General features: G+C 39.6%; 1 protein-coding gene across 16 annotated transcripts in view; it reads right to left on the reverse strand.

The window, feature by feature from the left end:
• LOC145357267 (neurofibromin) overlaps window positions 1-21,496 on the reverse strand; it is a 324,662-nt gene that overhangs the window by 186,914 nt on the left and 116,252 nt on the right. For 13 of the 16 annotated variants that reach the window (XR_013889280.1, XM_080210464.1, XM_080210465.1 and 10 more), the window contains one exon: window positions 11,772-11,837. The exons of the other annotated variants lie outside the window; for them this stretch is intronic. Coding sequence is in view for 12 of the 13 variants with exons in the window: in XM_080210464.1 (XP_080066590.1) it covers window positions 11,772-11,837 (66 nt within the window). In the remaining variant the exon portion in view is untranslated. The remainder of the gene's footprint in view (window positions 1-11,771; window positions 11,838-21,496) is intronic. 16 annotated transcript variants of the gene reach the window in all.

Raw genomic sequence — 21,496 nt, forward strand, 5'->3', positions numbered from 1 at the left:
ATTCGAACCCAGAACACTGGCTGCATTTCTAGATTAATATACTAGCGATAATATCATTAGGCCACCACCTCCCTTGATGCGACAAACTTGCATACAAGAGGTTTACATGCTCCAGCCATACATGCTTACAACATGGCTTCTAAATGATTCTGCCTGAGAGGTCTCCACCCTCTGATGTGATCACTCACTCACTTCTCATTAGTCCCTCAAGTCAGGTGACTCATTTCTGCTGCACTGTCTCAAAAAGACAGACACCCCATACACAACATTAATATTTTATTTAGACCCAGTCATGTATGAAATCACAAACTACACAACCATACACAAACTAGACATGGAGGAGGTTTGTTCCAAAACAAATTTGAAAATTCAAACTTAATATTGAAAAAAAATTCTCAAATCTCAAAGCATCCCAAGTTACAGCAAACCAAAGTTGCCAGCACTCAATCAAATCCAATAGCCTCATCATTTGGTGCAAAGCTGAACCTTAATGAAATCTGAAGAAGCTGCAACTGAGGTTCAAAAAATTACACTGTGAAACATAATTATATCAGAAATGTAAATGCTACTAAATAGGAAACGTGGTTATTTTAACGTGTGTGACACTGAAGTACTCAGCAAGTGCAGAGGTCTCCATTACAATCTCAAATTAAGAATATACATGACAATAAAGATATTTAAATACCACCCAAACTCAAATAAGCTTTAATCTAATGATACAAAAACAGAAAATGACAAAGGGTCATTCAGAGTCAAAACATCAGCTCTATTCTCTCTCCACAGATACTGTCAGACCTGCTGAGATTTTCCAGCATTTTCTGTTTTTGTTTCAGATTCCAGCAATTGCAGTATTTTGCCTTTTTCTTAGTGTTTAATCTAATGATATTCGTTTAGGATAGACAGTTTACTACAACCTCTAATCATAAAAATCATAGAATCCCTACAGTGCAGAAGTAGACTAGCACTGACAACAATCCACCCAGGCCCTTTCCCCTTAATTCCACATATCTACCCTGCTAGCAGCCCCCTGATACTAAGGGGCGATTTATCGTGGCTAATCCACCTAACCTACATATCTCTGAACTGTGGGAGGAAACAAACGCCCGGCAGAAAGCCATGCAGACACAGAGAAAATGTGCAAACTCCACACAGACAGTCATCCAAGACAAACTCTCTTAGCTTTCCAGCACCATTTCTCAAATCATTGCAATTAAGATTCAATTCCCTTTAAAAACATAAGATGCATTTTCTTTCTAAAAGGACACTTTTGAACAGCATAAACTTGCGAAAGAATGCTTGTCTCAAGTTCATGACTTTCTTTGAAATATTTTACAACAATGAAAGATGAGGGTGAGTGTGACAAGAGTTGGACAGAGACAGCAATTCATAGCTCACTAAGAAGGGAGATGGGGAAAATGGAATAAAACGTTCTCCATTGTTTACAATCAATGCAACTATATGGTTAGAAAGTAGATAACCTATAGAAATTTAGTTGAGAAAGCATCCGAGAACACAAGTTAACACCATTCTTTCTAGACAGCTCAATCAATATGGGTTTTTTCATTTTACTTGAAGCGGAACCATATGTAATAAACAAAATGCAGAGTATTATCTAACCTTCTTTCAAAGTTAAAAGAACACCCTACAGGTCAAACAAGAAGATTAAACACAAAGTTTAAACCTCAAGACTGTTTTCTTTGGTATCTAAAGATGAACCAGTTTTACAAAAAGTGAAACAGAGTAAGGGCTTTGGTCAATAAAGTACCTCAGCTTAACATTTCATCAAGAAGAAAGCATCTCTGATAATGCAGCAGTCCTTCGCAGTAACATTCAGACGTCACCCTAGATTATGAAAATGACTGACACATTGTCTCCTTGCCAGTGTCAGTCACTGACATCCATGATCTCTGGAGCTCGACCAGCTTGGAACTGCAGTGGAGGAGACAAGCAGAAATAAAAAGCACAGCTGGCTAAGACCACCCAGAGAAAACAAAGGCCAGCAAATTGTGCACCTTCTCTGGTAACCCGTTGTCTTCCTCTGCAGTAGATGCATAGAGACTACCTGGTTGGAGTGGGATATCGGAGCTACACCCAGCAATGCTTAACACAGTAGACTACCATGGCACAAATCATCTCTTTACAAGTTAGAAGGCTGCCATGTGGCATAATACCACAACACGTTGATTCAATGCAATGGTACTACTAATTCAGCCAACAAGTGGGAAGACCGGTTGCTGGAAATAGATAACCAAGTTGTTAAATAATTCACAGATTCCTTTTATGCCAAGGCAGAAGAGGGGAAACACTAACTGTTCAATGCTGTTCTATAGATGATTTACAGACAGATACATTCTACTGCTTAGTGAAAATAACATGTAGCGGCATGTGTTGGGGGAACTCAATTCAAACTCTGGGCCTCACGACTCCCTGCTTAAGAGCACGGCACGTCCTCAGTCACTAGGTTTTAAGAAGACCTGCTTGGTTATACTGCTCATTAGAAGCTACCAATACTGAACCCCAGGAAGTATTGAAGCCTTAAAGGAGTAACCAAAGTATCTGGAGTAGCAAGTCAACTCTAATGTATAGCCATAACCTCAAAGCATTTTGGTGCTGCACTCCAATCTTTCATTGGGAAATCACACTTGGCTGTGAATGTGGGGAAAAAAAGAGAGACTGGATGAATATCAAATGTACCAACTGAAGAAAGCTGCAGAGAGATTCATGTTGATCAATGAGATGATTGATGGATGAGATCTAATGCTGAATTCCAGACTGGCAATCTTCAGCAAATATGGACTCTATTGCTGACGGTGCAATGGATACATAACACTTATTTTTAACGATGATTCTGGAAAATAATTGTGGAGGAATATGCAAACTGGAGTTAAACATTTATGGACTGGAGTGCACCGGTGTAGCAACCATCTGGAGCTGTAATCCAGGGGCCTCGACTAATTATCTTGCAGCCACTAATAGTTGAAATTTTTTATGTTATTTCTGCTCTGCGTTGATTTTAAGCCTATGGTGAATATTTAAAGGTCATTTTGTATTTCTTTACTTGGTTAGACATGGATTTTAACCGAGCTGTAATTGTGCTTTGATTAATTAATTAACAAAAATCAGTAGCAACTTATTTTCCTGGACCTTGTTTGCTTTTCATACTGGCCAATACAGCTGGAGTTTAGACTATATCCTTTATTTTTCCACTTTCTCAAGCCAGACTATTAAAATAAGAACATAAGAAATAGGAGCAGGAGTAGGCCATCTAGCCCTTTGAGCCTGCCCCACCATTCAACAAGATCATGGCTGATCTGTCGTGTCTCAGTTCCACCTTCCCGCCCTCTCCCCATAACCCTTAATCCCCTTGCCTATCAAAAACCTATCAACCCGCGTCTTAAATATATTTAGCGAGGCAGCCTCCACCACTTCAAATAAGTTCAAAAACAGAAAATGTTGGAAAATCCCAGCAAGTCTGACAGCATCTGTGGAGACAGAATAGAGCCAATGTTTGGAGTCTGGCTGACCCTGTGTCAGAGCTGAAGACAGAGGACGAGATTTACACTCCTAGGTTAAAGTAGGTTGCTTTTTTTTTCCATCAGAGATACTGTTCTACAGCATTCTGTGACCCTTGAACTACAGACCAGGGTGCTAAGCAATTTTATCCGGTGTTATCACCTAAACTAGAAGTTTAATTTACGGACACAACACCTGATTGACGACAGATGAGAATGCATCAGAAACTATAAAAACAAACTAGATATTCCAGAGACTGCTTAGACTTGCGGTCTCTGAGAAGAACTGATAAGTGCTGTGATTAATTTAGGAAAGACAGTCTAGCTGGCTTTGAGGGAGTAAAATGGAGCCAGATGTTCAGTTTAATGGGGTGTCACTTTGGAGATTCAGGGCTGCAGCTGGGTAAAAACATCAAACCACAGACAGCAGGAGGAAGGGCCAGAAAGAGAGTGACTGACTGCCTACCCATCAGGGTTATTCAGCAACCTGGGAATATTTGTACCAAGAGGGACATGTGTAGCAATTTGGGGGAGCTGCCATGGAACAGACCAAATTGGGGGGTATTGTTTGTGTTTAAACTAACATCTGTCGGTCTTTTCAGATATTTACAAACTGCTTCTGCCTTTCTTCCTTGTTTTATATTTGTATATGCATATTAATATACAACTTTCTTATATATGTTACAATTATAATAGTCATATTAGCATTTTATAATCAATATTCAATAGTCATAGTCACTCATTCCTATTACTTCCAGGATATGGTTTTGAACCTGTGAGATTCTGAAAGAGACTCAAATCCCACCATGGCAGCTGAACAATTTAAACATAGTTAATAAATCTGCAATAAAAAACTTGTATCAATACTGTAACCAATGATGATCAGTCCTACCATTCCTACAAAAAGCTATCTGGTTTGCTAATGTCCTCAAATCTACCATCCTTACCTGGTCTTGTCTATACGTAATCTCAGATCCACAGCTATGTGGTAGACTCTTAACTGCCTTCTGAATGGCTTGCCAAACCTCTCAATTGTATAGAAATGGGCAATAAACATTGGTCTTGCCAGGAACGACCACGTCACATGAACGAATAAACTAAAATCGGTCTATAATTGGGTTGGTTAAAGTTTAATTTCAAAACACAGATTTGTAAACATGAACACGCAGTATCAGTTGTGAATTTACAATTCAACTACACGTATTCTATATAAAAGTTCCTATGCAAAACATTATCTTCACCTTTCTCTTCCACCCTCTTTCCCATGATGGAAGTGTCAATTACAAGAGGGCACAGGTTCAAGGTGAGAGGGGGAAAGTTTAAGGGAGATGTCGTGTGTGTGTGTGTGTGTGTGTGTGTGTGTGTGTGTGGGTGTGTGTGTGTGTGTGTGTGTGGGTGGGGCCTGTTCTTCACGCAGGGTGCCTGGAACGCGCTGCCAGAGGTAGTGGTGGAAGCAGGCGCATTAGCAACATTTAAGAGGCATCTGGATAGGTACATGAATAGGGAGAGAATAGGGTTTTGTTTTTAAGTTTATTTAGGGCATCAAGGTCGACACAAGTTTGGAGGGCCAAAGGGCCTGTTCCTGTATTTTTCTTGGTTGTTTGTCTAGATGCTGAGACCAACATCCAGAATTTTCTGTCTGAGTGACCAGAAGTTACTGTTTAACATATAGAGCATTAGCCTGTATGTGTATTTGAGCATTCTTGCATAGAATTAGCCAAAATACTTAATAAAAACTCATACTTGTCCTGCCTGTTTTTGTACCTCAGTAACTAAGACAATTATGGGCATTCAGTATAGCTACATTAGTATGGGATAGGTCAAATCACCCCCTAGCCTGAAGGTGCATTAACCATACTGATCAGCTGTAATACAGTATCATCCAAGATCCAAAAAATAAAATACCTTGTTATTTACAACTCTGCAGCAATCAAATCCTTTGCTATGAAGATACAGGCATGTTGTGACAATGATTCTTTGAATATTTTGGACAAACATGTGATTATCTCACATAAAATAACTACTTAATTTTGTTGAATCAACCTTCACAGAACATTAATTTTCCTTCTCCAAGTTAACTGTCAAGAAGCTTGAGCAAAGAAAAGATTCAAGAATTGGCTAAAATAAATAAAGAAGCTGAGGTGAACAAAGTTTGAAGAATGGGATGAGAGAGAAACTGATAGGAGTGCAGCTGGCTGGAAGGGTTTGGATATGCGAATTAGCTCAGAAGCAAGGTAAACAGATACTTACTGAAGTGAGGGACAATAGAGTATAAAATTTTAGGTGTTAAAACTATAGTTCGTACTTATATGCTAAAAGCCTGGCTTCTGAGGCGAGTTAGACAGGGAGAGATCAAAGGGAAATATGATACATCTGTCACTGGATAGCTCTGCACTGACAGGTAGAGCAGGAGAGGGGAGAGTAGAAAGAGGAGAAATGGCTGGTAAGCTATTATAACCATAACCATGCCCCACTGGAAAAGAAAATGCTCCCAAAAAGCATAAATCTAGGCTGGAAACTGATCTGAAAACCTCAGAGAAAAACTATGCTGAACTGAAGAAAGGGTCCCTAAACTTAAGATAACTTGCAGGTGGTAACTATTTGTTGCATTTAGCTCACAGTTATATAGAATGAGATATTTTGGTACAAGGGACATTTCTCAAAGTTCCAGAATGTGGATAGATGGAATGAGGTTAATTTAGAATATAGTGCGCGTCTGTAGCCATAATTAAGTGGTTTGTTTTCCATTGTGCCTTTGTTATTTGTTTTACTTGTTAAGAAATATTCTTTTATTTGAAAGGTTACGAGAGGACTGGACTTTTTCTTCACTTATTTGCGTGCCTTTTCGCACATTATACCAAATGTATAATGGAGGGCAGACAGGAAATTGCACTTGGCACCATAACCAGATCAGACATGATCTTATTCAGTGATGAAGCAGGCCCGAATGGCCCACACCTAATCCTAAGTCCCATGTTGCTACATCTGGCCTGGGTGTGATTCCAGTTCCAGAACTACACAGTTGACTCATAACTGCTCTCTGAAGTGCCCTTTTCCATTGTCTTAAACTGTTACAAAGAAGTCATATTCTGAGAATTGTGTCCATCATCCAATATCCTAGATCCCATTTCCATTTCCAAGGATGCCCAATCCCAGTGGCAGGGCAAACCAACCAGAGTTGAATGAATAACGATGTACAGTTAGAGAAAGCAAAGAGTGACCATGGGAGTCCAGAACATTGACCTACCCCCACAATGCCCTGTGGCTGATTTCCATCTACAATACTCCCTTTGCAGATAAAAATCAACCACCTCCATGTTAAGCACTACTTGAAGGGAGCACCTAGAGAACAATACGTATTTGGAGTAAGGTGGTTAATCTCCTTCACCAAGTGGTCTGGCAGAATCGCCACTGACCAAGCGAACCAAGTTCAAAAGGACACAGCTGCAAATGATAGGTGGTGAAAATTATTCTAAGGAAATAACCAATTTGACTCATCCTCACTAATCTAAGTTAGAGTTGCACCTGTTCATGGCGAGATTGGCAAAAGTGACCAATGCTCAAGTCCCATCTTTACAGTGAAGACACATGGTAATACAATATGACTTAAACAATCATATTAATTGGAATAGAATCAGAGCAGATCTAGCAACTCAAATCTAGGCATTCATGAGGCACTGTGAGCTGTAGCAACACCCAAACTGTACATAAAACATAAATCTGAAACCTAACAGTCCGGTATATCCTTCACCATTTCAGCACAACTAACCGAGATGAACATTCCTGATTACAGCATTCAGGAAGACCAGACATAGCTAAAAGCAAGGTGCCATGCTGGCAAGGATTGTGGCACAACTCATTCTAACAGCTTGCAATAACCAGAGCCAAGAAATCCCACAACTAACAGATCAGTCAAAATTCCGCAGCCCCACAACATCCAGTCATGAATAGTGGTGGACAATTAAGCAACCAACAAGATGAAGAGTTTTCATGAGCATCCACTACATTAATGATGCACAGCCAGTACGTTACGCGTAAAAGAAAACCAACAACTGCATGTAATGCTGATTGGATAAATCTATCTTGGCCCCCACTCAAGGTCACCATTACCGTAAATATAAATCTCAAGTCAATTCAACTCGCTCCCCGTGACATCAAGAAATGGCGGAGAGCGCTGGATACAGCAAAGACTACTGAAGACAACCAACTGTTGTGCTCAAGACTAACCATTTCCTTAGCCAAGACATTTGAATACAGTTACCACAACTGGAACATACAACAATTTTGTGCAAAACTACCCAGGCACATTCTGTTCACAAAAAAACAAGACATATTGAACCTGGTCAATTTTCATCTATCAGCTTCATAGAATCCTAGAATCATAGAATAGCTACAATGCAGAAGGTGGCCATTTGGCCCATTGAGTTGCACTGACCACAATCTCATTACCATTCCCATTATCCCATATATTTACCTTGCTAATTCCTCTGACACTAGGGTCAATTTAGCACGGCCAATAAACCTAACCCGCACATCTTTGGACTGTGGGAGGAAACATGAACACCCAAAGGAAACCCACGCAGACACACACAGGAAGAACATGCAAACTCCACACAGACAGTGACCTGAGGCCAGAATTGAACCTGGGTCCCTGGTACTGTCAGGCAGCAGTGCGAACCACTGTGCCTTCATGCTGCCCAAAGCTTACTCCCAATCATGTAAATAATATAATGAGTCACAATCAATACTAGCACACAGCACTTAAATCACCGATAATCTGATCATCAATGCTCTGTTTGAATTTTATCAAGACCAATTAGTGCTAGACCTCATTACTGCTGTGGACCAAGTACTGCCACACAAACTCAAATCCTAGGTGAACTGCGAGTTACTGCTCCCAACTTGAAGATATCATTCAATCCAGTGAAGTATCAAGTAACTTGAGTAAAAATGAAAATCAACAGGTATAAGGGAACTCTCCAGTGGTTGGGAGTCATACTTATCACCAAGGAAGATGGCTGTGCTTGGAAGCCAATCAGCTCAGCCCTGGGATGTCGCAGCAGCAGTTCTTCAACAGTGGCCAAGGAGCTCTTCATCCCAAGGTCAGAAATGGGGCTGCTCGCAGATGATTGAATAGAATTCCACCAGATTGGCAATTTTTCTACTTACAAAACAGTCCATACACATAAGAGGAACCCTGACAACATCCAGGTTTGGTTTGAGAGGAGACAAACCACATTTGTGATACACAGCGCCAAGTAAAGACCACCTCCAAGAAGGGAACTAACTGCTTTCTCACGACATTCAATGACATTGTCAAATGCCACAACACTATCCTGGAAGTGACTACTGACTAGAAACTCAATTGAACCAACCACATAAATGCTACACAGCAAGTAAGAGGCTGGGTATTCTACGCAGAGTGGCCGGGGGCAGGGGCGGGGGGTAAACGAGAATGTAGGCAGAGAGACCAATATGGACTGCAGAGGTATAGGCAGGTTAAGGGAGTCAGCAATGAGGTGGTGATGGTGTACAATATGGGGAACTGAGAGGTTATTCACTTTTGTAGAAAAATATAGAAACACAGAATTATTTTTTAAAAAGGGATGAAACTTCTAAAGGTGTTCAGAGAGACTTGAGTGCACTTGTGCAAGGAACAAAACTTCAGCAATTCAGAAGGCAAAGGCATGTTGGCCTCTATGACAATAAGATTACAGTCCAAGAATAAGGAAGTCTTGCTACAATTATATAAAGGCTTTGTGAAAGTATACCTAGATCACTCTGCAATTATGACCTCCTTATTTAAGGAAGGATATGCTTATACTGGAGGCAGTACAGTGAAGATCCACTAGATTTGTCCTTAGGAGAGATTGAGCAAATTAGATCTGTATTGTCTGGGCTTTATAATGATCAGAGGTGACCTCATTGAAGACCACAAGATTCTGAAGGGATTTGACAGGATAGACAGATATTGTTCCCACCGGCTGGAGAATCTAGAAGACAGAAACAGTCTTAGGATAAGAGCCGAGTGGCTTAGGACTGAGATGAGGGGAAACCACATCATTCAGGAGGTTTGTCAAGTCTTTGGAATTCTCTACCACACAGGGTTATGGGTGTTTCATCATTGAATATATTTAACACCAAGATAGGCAAATGTTTCGTCTTTTATGAGATATGGGAAGCTTGCAGGAAAACATAGTTGAAACAGATGGTCAGCCATGATTGAAGAAAGATGGAGTATGGTCAAGGGGCAGTTGTGATCTACTGCTCCTATGGACATTACGTTCAAAACAGTCACCCAATCAACAACTGATGCACCAGCTTTAACATTCACATCCTCAATGACAGGTGCACCACTGACATGGTGTATATTATCTACAGGGCGTACTGTAGCACCTACCACCATCTGGACAAGCACAGGTAGCAAGTAGACAAGACCACTATCACCTACAGGTTCCCAACCAAGTCACACACTATCCCAGCTTTGACACAAATTCCTTTAAGGTAATTTGGTCAAAATACTGAAGTTTCCAAATTTAAAAACACTGTTGGAGCAGCTTTGAAACATGGGCTGCAACAAGTCTTCACAAAGGCTTCTCAAGCAATTACGAATGCACGGTAAATTTGGTGCTGCCAGTGATATTCTCCTGGTTCAGCAAATCACATGGAAAAAAACATTCAACTGCTGTAGGCCTATAAAACAACATTCCAACCTCTCACTTTAGGCAAGACTATTTCTTCAAAAAAGTGTCACACCAAATACTTGTAAATGATGTGCTGTCAATTTGTTCTAATTATCCAAAAAAAAAGCAACCCATGCCTAACATTTCATTGCAAACATTTGACTCTGTGCAACGTTTAGTATCTATAACTGAATTCAGTGTCACACCTGACTCTTCATCTGGCTTAAAGAGTCGAAACTTTGACAATATATTATGTCACAATATTATGTACTGGCACACAAACTCAGATTCCAGGTGAAGTGCGAGTTACTGCTCCCGATAGGATCTCCAGCCGTGCCCAAAGACCAATCGCCATTACGTCAAATCATAGGTAATTGTAGCTGAAACATCAGCATTAACTGGACAGTTGTAATGGCGTTCTGCTGTTTGGTACATGATACCACCAAAGCAGCACCTACATACTGGAATGCTGAATGAAAAGTGAACCCATTTCATACATATCAGATAATTGTAAGGCCAGATGCTATTTGTGGAATTTGTACATTGATACACAGCATTGGCGACTGTCACTAAGAGCAGGTTATGGCATGATGGAGTACGTATTTTCACCATCATTTCTTCAAAGCTGTACCAAGTAGAATGAAACTTCATAGCTTTTGAGAACTGCCAACCTAAAAGGCTTTCTGGATCTTTCAGGTTCAATGCACAATGATACACTCTCACATTTTGACAAGTTAAACGAGAATTGCTATACCAGCTAATAATTTGAAGGATAAAGGCAATACAGTTACTTGTTTGCTCATAAATCCATGCAAGTTGTGAGTAACTTAGAATAGCAAAAAGATCATCAAAACCCATAAGCAGCACGATTTAAAAACCTGTACCTCAATGTCAGGCCTCAGATCAGTTCCCACACAGGTGAAGTCATTCTGAAAAAGCATCCCTACCCCAGGCTAGAATTCTTCACCCAACTTTATCAGTGCTCTCACTCGGGCTGGGTTTTGTTCAGCAAGTTTAATATTTTCTACACCAGCTAGTTTTCAATTAGTTCAACGCTGCAATTCAGTCAGAAGGATCGAATGATGTCCAATTGCCAGTTTAGCTGAGGCCACTTACAATCTGAATTAAAATCTTACAATGCACCAACTGCAATCTAACATGAACCTTACATGTAACCATCCAGTTGATCAAAGTTCTAAGTAAGGATGTAATGAATCATGAAATGCTGTTCATGTCTCATGTGTTCAAGCCTTAAAACAATTTGAGTTTTAAAATATACCATTTGTAAACACAGGAGAGACAAATCTCAGGCAGCACATCTTTAAACCACAAAATCAATTCAACCCACCTCTGAAACCCAAGTTATACTGTACACAGATTTAGAATCCAAATTTTTTAAAAAATAGGGTTAATTGGAAGAAAGCTATTTTTGCCAGAATTAGTAGAATGATTCTGAAGTGAAGATCAAAAAGGCTGAAGGCAAAGTGGGTTTTAGGGGGGGAAAAGCACAAAGTTTTAAGAACTTGCTTTGAAAGAAAGGTTGATACAAAATTGCAAAAAAGGTCTCTGAACTTACTGATTTTTTCATGTTTTCCTTTTTTTCTTTTACTGTAGATTTAGTCAGTAGAGAGTGGCAAGTAGCCTACAGAACAGAGATGAGCACAAACAAGTCACAGTACCAACTTCACACAACAAAAACACATTGCTGGCTTCTACATACAACTGCACAAAAAATACAATGAATATTGAACTGTCAATTATAATTTAAAAATGTAAATGGGCACAATAACTTGGGTTTTCAGCCAAGAGTGTACTATGGCAATTATTCTTAAATCTTCACCTTTAAAAAAAGATATTTAACACTACTCAAAGGGAGGTGCACAGTATTTTTTCCATAGCCACTTTTCCAAAAGTTATAAACTCTGCTTTCTTTCTATCAGTCTACTATTTCTGGCTAGATATTCAACAATCAAAATAAATTAATGCTTCAGATAGCATGTAGATTAATTTCACACGACCGACACAAAGTGCTTTCCCTATAAGCGGCCTTTTGTAGGATGTTGATGCAAATTTAAGATTGGAAAGGAAGCTTGGAGTTTGACCACAGCTATTTTGTGAATGGGAATATCACAAGGCCGTGACAGACCAATGCAACAGGATGCACAATCATCTTCTTTCCTCCTCCTCTTCAGAAGGGCACACTTAAACTTGATCAACACAAACATGAAATCTGGCCAATAATGAAGGCTTTCTAAACCTTCATCCAGGTTCTTCAGTTTTTAGAAAGGGCAAAATCACATTTGATTCAGATTATTCTGCATTCTCGTACAGATATATGTAATATCAGAAAAAAGTGTAAATCTAAATCCACTGCGACAGTCCATTCAGTTGTCAACGTGTACTCTTTCACTCCCACCCCAACCACCATCTCCACAACTACATACACAAATAGTATTTTCTTTACATGAGACAGGAAGGAACATCCCATTCTCCAAAAAGGATTTGGTTTTGCCATCCCAACACCATAAACAGAAGCATGCGTCAGCAACAATGCAAACAAAGTTTTATAAGCTTTCTAGTTAGTAACATGCAGGGATTACTGAACAAGACTCAACAGTAGCATTTACACAAAACCAAGGAGAGCAGAGATCATCCTTCAACAATCTCAAAACAGAAAGATAATTTGATCAAGAAAAGCTATTAATTCCAAAAGATTTGAAGCCTGTGGTTCTGTATTTAACAAATAGTAGAGATTAAAGAAAACTTCCGTTCACGTTACCTAACAAAGCCAACAGAGTCCGCACAACTTTTTTTTTTAAATTGCATCTTTCTTCCATTCCAAAGCAACATTTATCTATGCCAGAAAGAAAGCTTTCTTCTCATTCACAAACATACATCAACCTGAAGAGGTAGAAAAGCGAACCCACTCCTAGGCTTCTGCAAGCAACCAATCAGAACTGCAATAGCACGTTCTAAAAGGTAACTCACCAAAGTTTACCTTTCCTCTGCCCTGTGGCAATTCCATGGTCTTCATTTGGCAGCTCCTCACGACAACTCAATGTCCTTAGAAGTTCATGATTTTAGAGAAAGGTTTGGGGAAGGGGTAGAATCACCTTTACATCAACTTAATCTCTGTGGATCCAGGAGGTTTACGCTACAATTTCAATACTACCACAAAACAAATGTAGAGTTAGTTGCACTTTGAATCCAGATCTGTACTGTTTAACTGACCAGAATGAATTCCCCCACTACTACCCTGTTCACATGCCATATTAAGAGCAACTCCAGTATAATCTCAAATTGGATTCAAAACACATGTTCTGGGTCACCTATCTAGAGTTCATTTAAAATCTTTTAAAATAAGAGTACAAAAGGGCCATCTTCACAGGCTAATGTATTTTCACAGCTCTCTGAGCAGAAAACGAGCAGTTCTAGGCATGTCTCATAAACACAATGCTCTTGAAAATAATTGTGGCTGTATTGATCTCAGACAGAATGATACAAGAAAATCTTGTGCCCTGAGGAAACAAACTTTCAGAGAGAGGGAGGGGACCTGGATCAAAAAGGAAGCCTATCTAACATCAAAACTATTCATTTTTTAACTTTGAATGTGGCCTGAAAGTTTTGATCTGATTACTAAAATCATCAATAGATCAGGAGAATTTGTCATCAGCTGCACAGTTGGGACGTCGTCAAGTGAAAAGCAATCAAGAAATGATCAATCATGATTGATGACAGAGGCGAAAAGTGCAAATTTGTGACTTGAGTCCACTCGAAATCTTCTCTTCTCTGGGATTTGAATTCAATGATAACCAAGCCGATTAAACATTTGCTCTCATGTCTGCAACACTGCTGCAGAAATTACTTGCAAAGTTCTTATGAAGAACCCTATTTTCAGTCTTCAACACTAACTCTTTATCTCTACCAAAATGAAAAAGTGCCTTGTTCTTTTCTGGGCTGTTCCTACTTTTCTAGATTCTCCCTTAAATACCCATCTTTCCACCGTGTTCCTCAGCACTTGTGAACTCATGTTTTAAGTTGTAAAGTTGTTACACTATTACTTGGGCATGCAGGAAAATCAAATTGTTAAACAAAACCACAAAAGAAATCTATGCAGGTTGCAGGCAGAACCATTGTGAATCCACAAATACAAAGAATGAATACAACAAAACTGAAAGCCTATAATGCACGTGGAAGGAGGAACAAAACCACCCCAACATTTTAAGTCTTTTAGACCAGTTTCCTGCAAGTAACCTTCAGCAGTTGATCAGAACATGGCACCTTGCTGCGTTTCCTTCATTCTGCAAATCAAATGCAACTTCCACAAATCAAAGAAATTGATGGAAATGGGAATAATCAGCTTAGTGGCACAAATATATCCTGATGCATGTGGTCTCCTGCTTCACGCCAGATGACAGCTCAGAAATTGTACCACCATCCCAATTCATTCAAAAATCAAAGGTTAACTGAAACCAAGCACCTCCCAAAATTATACCTCTGCAGAGGAAGACAGATGGCATCAGGGTTGAATCAAAAACTTTGAATCTAAAGATGATCCCAAAAAGACAATACACTACGACAATTTAGCAAAATAGTACTGGCTTGGGGTTGTAGAGATGTGAAGAAGAAAGGGAAAAGGGGGCCATCATGTAACAACCATGACACCAAAGGTCAGGAATGTCCTGATAAACTGGCAAATGAAATTTTTCACCAGTTAGGAAAGCAAGGAGGCACAGTTTTTACAAGGCCTTAGGTTACTTCCAAGTTTCTTCAGAGCGCCCTGCAAACACACAATCTTGAACCACATAGGACACTGGCAGTTAGACACATGGGAATACCATCTGCAAATTCCCCAAGCCACACAGCAACCCTGACCTGGAGTTATATTCTGTTCCTTCACTGCTGTTGGGTGAAACTCCCTTCCTGACAGCACCGTAGTTGCAACTTTACCGAGACAGGCTGCAGCAGTTAAAGAAGCAACCACCTTCTTGAGAGTAATTAGGGACTAGCAACAATTGCTGATTTTACAACTCACATCCCAGGCACAAAAAAGTTACAATTTTAGAAGCCCTTTACAGGAAGAACATAGAAGTAATGAAAAGGTAGAGCTTTCTGGGATGCTTACATGTCTTAGCAGTTTGCTTTTGTTTGATCCTAGGTGGTCAACGGGTAAATTGAGAAAACTTTTCAACATTATGAAGGATTACGACAAGGTAAATAGGGATTTTGACAAGTTAAATAACAATGGACTGTCAGTCAATGGGCCAGCAGACAGTAATTAGCATTATAAACTTGAGTTATGTACTTGATATGAAGAAAATATCTAGTCTTCTGGTTTACTTTGCTCGCAAGTGTCCCCTTTCTTGTTTAGAAAACTTGCACTACCATTGCTGATCTGCAGCCATGAAACTGTCAGATTGCCATTAAAAACCCAACTGATGCCCTTTTTGCAAGGAAACCTTCTGTCCTCATTCAGTCTAGACTGTACGTATCTGCAATTGTACACCAATGTAGTTGAGTCAAAACCTCCGAGTTGGCTAGCAAACTGTGCAGATGTGTCAAACCATTATCTGCAGCAGTTCAAAAAGGTGGCCCACCACATTCTTCTCAAGAGCAAACTTGGATAGACGAAGAATGTCCACCTCATCACCTCACTTTGCAACAGTGAAATAAGTACTTAAGCAGAAAAATAACTTTCTGTCAACAAACATTTTAATCCATTTCTCTCCTGGTTATAACAATTATTTGTCTGTGCTTCCCAGTTGAAACTACTGACTTTTCTTAGGTCCTGGTCTACACTGCATTACTATAACTCCACTATTAGGTAAATTCACTTTACCATCTCCCAGTTATTTCAACCTAGCGAGGTAATGGTTACTCTTGCACTGCTGAGCTAGGGCAATTCCTCATTAAACGGACAGCTGATTAGTTTCTCGGATAAGACAATAAGCAGTGTGGTTGCCATCTTGAGTTATGAACAACTAGCACGAGATACGTTGAATTACTAATTTATAAAATTACCATAGAATCATATAGTGCCAAAGAGGCCCTTCTGCACCGACAAGCCAAAAACACCTAAAAACTCCCACTTAATCCCATCTACCAGCACTTGGCCCACAGCCTGTTACGATATGTTATGATTTGCCAAGTGCTCATTAAGGTACTTTTTAAAGGAAGAGAGGCAACCCACCTCTGTCAGTTTTTCTGTAGAAGAAATCATTGTTTTGCTTTCAATTCATTTTGTGGAATGTGGGCATTGCTGGCTAGGTCAGCATTTATTTCCCATCCCTAACTGTCCTTGAACTGAGTGCCTTGCTAGGCCACTTGAAAGGGGATTGTAAGAGTCAACTACAACGTTCTGGGTCTGAAATCAGATGTGGGCCAGACAGAGTAAGTATGGCAGATTTCTTTCCCTGAAGAATACTAGTGAATAAGATTTTTTTTAAATGACAATCAACAATGGTTTCACAGTCATCATTGGACCACTAATTCCAGTTTTTTTTTGAAAATCTGCCACGATGGGATTTGAATCCAGGTCCCCAGAGCATTAGTGGATTGCTGGTCCAATAATAATACCACCATGTCACTGCCTCTTCACATAGTGTTCCACTGAAAACAATTGTGTCTGCTCAGTGTATTCAAGTAAAACTGCATTGGCATTTTTTTAGACGAGTGAACAAAAAACAATAGTTCTTTCCAGTATTGCAGCAAAGAATCAAAGGTGATATTCCGTAGGAGAAAAATGCTCTTCGCTGCAAACTAGGCAGTTAAAATTCTAGTAATGATACCCTTTCCCCCAAAATGTTCACTGCTGGATTACGAACAGGAGGAACTTCTTCACTCAAAGGGTGGTGAATCTCTGGAATTCTCTGCCCGTTGAAGTGGTGGAGGCTGCCTCGCTAAATATTTTTAAGACGCGGGTTGATGGGTTTTTGATAAGAGAGGGGATTGAGGGTTATGGGGAGAAAGCGGGAAAGTGGAACTGAGCAGCGACAGATCAGCCATGATCTTATTGAATGGCGGGGCAGGCTCGAAGGGCTAGATGGCCTACTTCTGCTCCTGTTTCTTATGTTCTTATGTCCTTATGACACTATTGATTTCACAAAAACATTTATGCCTCTTTTAGGTTCTTTCTAGCAGAAAGCTATTCAACTCAGCTTTTGCCTGATTTCTCACTAACACGCAATACACCCAATGTGGAGTAATCACTGAGTTTAACATCTGAATAAAATAATTCACACAATATTCCAACTGATCCATTTCATTAAACTATCACCCATATTAATAAATAGAACTCTTTTTACTTTATTTCTTTTAAAGGAGAAATACCAACCATGAGATAAAATCTCCAAGTCGGACTTTGCTTTGTGCAAAATACAAAAATCAAAAATAACTGATGGAAAAACCCTGGTATTGTATTTTCTAGTAATTCATTTTACTTCCAGTTGATCTTGATATTTAATATTGATGGAATTTTCCGATCCAAAAGATTAATGTTTAAAATGAAAGGGCATGGGAAACAGAATTAGGGATCAAAGAGATGATTATTGTGTTACTATGACCATTATTGTAGTTTCAGCAGTAATTAATATGCATCATAAAATGACCTCCACTAGGATTCATGCTCATGCACACATTAGAGTAATTATAGCCATTCTTTTGAAAAGATTATTTATTTTTCCTCCATTTCTATGCTGAATAACAAATTTTACTGAAGCAAGAGATTCATTTGCATTTCAGAACCAGCTACAACACTTGCTGAACGCAAGCTCAAAAGTAAATGCTGGTTCTATGAAACCCAAACACCCAGAACACAGTCAGTTACATTTTTTTATACCAGATATCCTGATGTCCAGCATTGGCCTTTTACGTTAGACACAATAATACAACTGAGGAAAGCATAATAATGGATGACGTGATTTGGCAAAGCAGAGAATAAGAATATTAGGTAAGCACCTTACTCATAAGTTTTGCACGAAGACATGCAATTCACGACCAGGTTACGATTTTCTAACCTTGCAATGTGCAAACATATAGCAGATGTGCAGGTAACAAAATCTAGACAACTATAGCAAGGTCACAGTTCACAGTGAATCCCTTAATAGACGCAGTGTAGATGTATAAACATTCAGCACATCTTTCATCTCAAACATTTTAGTATTGACATATATAGAAACCATTGCTTATTATTTCTATTTGAAAATTCCTGTATGATATTCAGTAGTCGCTAGTAAGTTACTTAAGTCAATGCAAGTGTGTTTATCCAAATTAAGCCAAACATATAAAAGGAATTAGCATTATCTAATGAAAGAGAATGCAGATTTGGCTCTTCTACACAGTTAACAGAAATACATGTCAGTATTCACCTGATGGAAAGAAACTAGAATCAGCTCCCTAGCAGAAGCATGCAAAAGAAACTAAGGAAAAAAGTGATCTTATTTACAAGCCGAGGGCAAAGTTAATGGTACACCTCCCAGATCTTTGTTGCACTGGAAGAAATCATGCATCATCTCTAAGGTTTAATGGAAGAGATACTCCTTCCTACTGCACTCACGAGTTTGCTAACCCAGGGTTTGCCCAGGTTTCCTCTTTGCAAGGTATATTTACTCCAGATATTTGCAAAAGCTGAGGAAAGGTTCAGAAACTGAGAAAAAATTAAGCCACTTCCAAACATATACAGGTTACAAGAATTTCAACCAAGTTCCCTGAATTTAATTAAAACTTACAGAAAACATTAAAACCCCAATGAAGCTAATTTGATGGTACATGTTTCTTTAATTAATGCAATTTTTCCACAGACTATTTCCCTCGACTTGGTCAGGATGCTTTCTGCCCATTTTCTTGGATTTGCCCTACAGCCTCAAAAGAATTTCAAGCAGGACATTTTCCATAGCTGAGCCACACAAAAGCAGGAGAATCAGTGATATACAAATTAACAATGTAAACTGCGGGAGCTTTGTAAATATCACATCAGGCTGCAACAATTGTCCTTTTCCACGAGTATCCAAAAATTTAAAGAATTGTGGTCACTGTCGGCCACATGTTTCCCCACTGCAACTTTGATGACCTGGCCAGGCTCATTCCCTAGTATCAGGTCCAAAATACCCTTCTCCCTGGTCAGACTACCGACATATTGTTCCAAAAATCCTTCCTGCACACACTTAACAAATTCCTCACCATCCGGACCTCTAGTCCCAAGGGATTTCCAGTCAATATGAGAAAAATTAAGTCTCCCATGACAGCAACTCTATTATTTCTACATTTATTCAGAATCTGCTTACATACCCATTCAACCTCCCATGGGCTGTTGGGAGGCCTGTAATACACCCCCATCATAATGACTATCTCCTTCCTGTTTCTGAACTCTACTGACAATGTCTCATTACATCATTCTTCCAAGGTGCCCTCCCTCTGTACAGCTGTAATATGTTCCCTAATCAGTACTGTAACACACCCACCTCTTTTGCCTTCTCCTCTATCTTACCTAAAAACACTTGTATCCTAGTACATTTAGCTACCAGTTCTGCCCCTCTTTTAATCTAATCTCCACTACCGCAACCACATTCAAGTTCCATGCATGAATCTAGGCTCTAAGTTCATCTGTCTTACCTGTTATAATCCTTGCATTGAAGCAGTTGCACTCCAGGCCATTAAATTCAACCTCCCCCAGCCTGCTCTTCCTTTTAGCCAGCATGGTCTTGGTCCCATGCTCATCCCCAGTTTTTACAACCAAGAAGTGAACTATAGAAGAGGTCATGACCACATAGTTCACAAGCACATCTATTCAAGGGTTTTAACAAAACATAGAACAGTATAACACAGGAACAGGCCTTTCGGCCCACAATATTGTGCCGAACATGGCACAAATTAAACTAATCCTTTCTTCCTGCCGTTGGTCCATTTACCTCTATTCCTTGCATATTCATGTGCTAATCTAAGAGCCCCTTAAATGCCACGATCGTATATGCCTCCACCACCACACCTGGTAGGGTGTTCCAGACACCTACCAATCTGTCTAAAAAACCTGCCTCACATCTCCTTTGAATTTTCCCCTCTCACCTTAAGTTCAAGTCCCCTAGTTTTCGACACTTCAACCCTGGGAAAAAGATTCTGACCATCAATTCTATCTAAGCCTCTCATAATTTTATAGACACCTGTCAGGTCTTCCCTCAGCCTCCAACACTCCAGAGAAAACATCCCTCGTTTGTTCACTGCTCCTTGTGGCTCATATCCTGGTAAACAACTTCTGCACCCTCTCCAAAGCCTCCACATCCTTCTTGCAATGTGGCAACCAGAATTGAACACAATACTCTAAGAGCAGCCTAACCAATGTTTTATAAAGCTGCAACATGACATTCTGCTTCTTGTACTCAATCCCCCGATCAATAAGGGCAAGCATGTCATACACCTTCTTTACCGTCCTATCTACTTTTGTGGCTACTTTCAGGGAGCTATGGACTTGAACCCCCAGATCCCTCTGCACATCAATGCTGTTCAGGATCCTGCCATTAATTGTATATTTACCTATAGCATTTGATCACCCTAAGTGCAGCACCTCACACTTGCCTGGATTAAACTTCATCTGCCATTCCATTGCCCATATCTGCAACTGAGCTATATCCCACTGTATCCTTCAACAACCTTCTACATTACCCACAACTCCACCTACCTTTGTGTCTTCTGTAAACTAACCCACCCATATTTTCATCCAAGTCATTTACATATATCACAAACAGCAGAGTAAGAAGAAACTGTTTCCAGTGTTAGAAAGATCAGTAACCAGAAGACAAACGAATAGCTCATTGGCAAAGGAACCAGAAACAATAAGAATTTTTTTATGCAGCGAGCTGCAGTGATCTAAAATGCACTTCCAGAAAGGCGCTGGAAGAAAATTCAATAATAATTTTCAGAAGGAAATTGAATAAACACGAGGCGGTAATTTGCAGGGCAATGGTGAAAAGAGCAGGGGATTTGACGAGCTGACATAGGTCAGATGGCCTCGTGCCATAGGATGAGCAAGTTTTTTTTTAAAAAGAATGGTTTTCATTTACTCTCATCTTAAAGGTAGATGCAGATGTTCCTATTAACTGTGGCCTTAATATGTTGCATGAATTAAACTTCACAACAGATCTTTAGAAAAATATGACTAGTGATTCTTTAATTCAGCTTCCTCTTCTCCTCTCTTACTCTCAGTCTGCATCTCCCACTTGGGTCCGTTCTCCTTCATTATAAAACTTGTGTTGCACTATTTTAATTTCTATTTGTCAGGATCTTTTTACTCCAGCAATAAGTCAATTCCTA

Source organism: Carcharhinus amblyrhynchos, chromosome 23 (genome assembly GCF_965287045.1).
Source record: "Carcharhinus amblyrhynchos chromosome 23, sCarAmb.v2.hapA, whole genome shotgun sequence".
Lineage (NCBI taxonomy): Eukaryota > Metazoa > Chordata > Chondrichthyes > Carcharhiniformes > Carcharhinidae > Carcharhinus > Carcharhinus amblyrhynchos.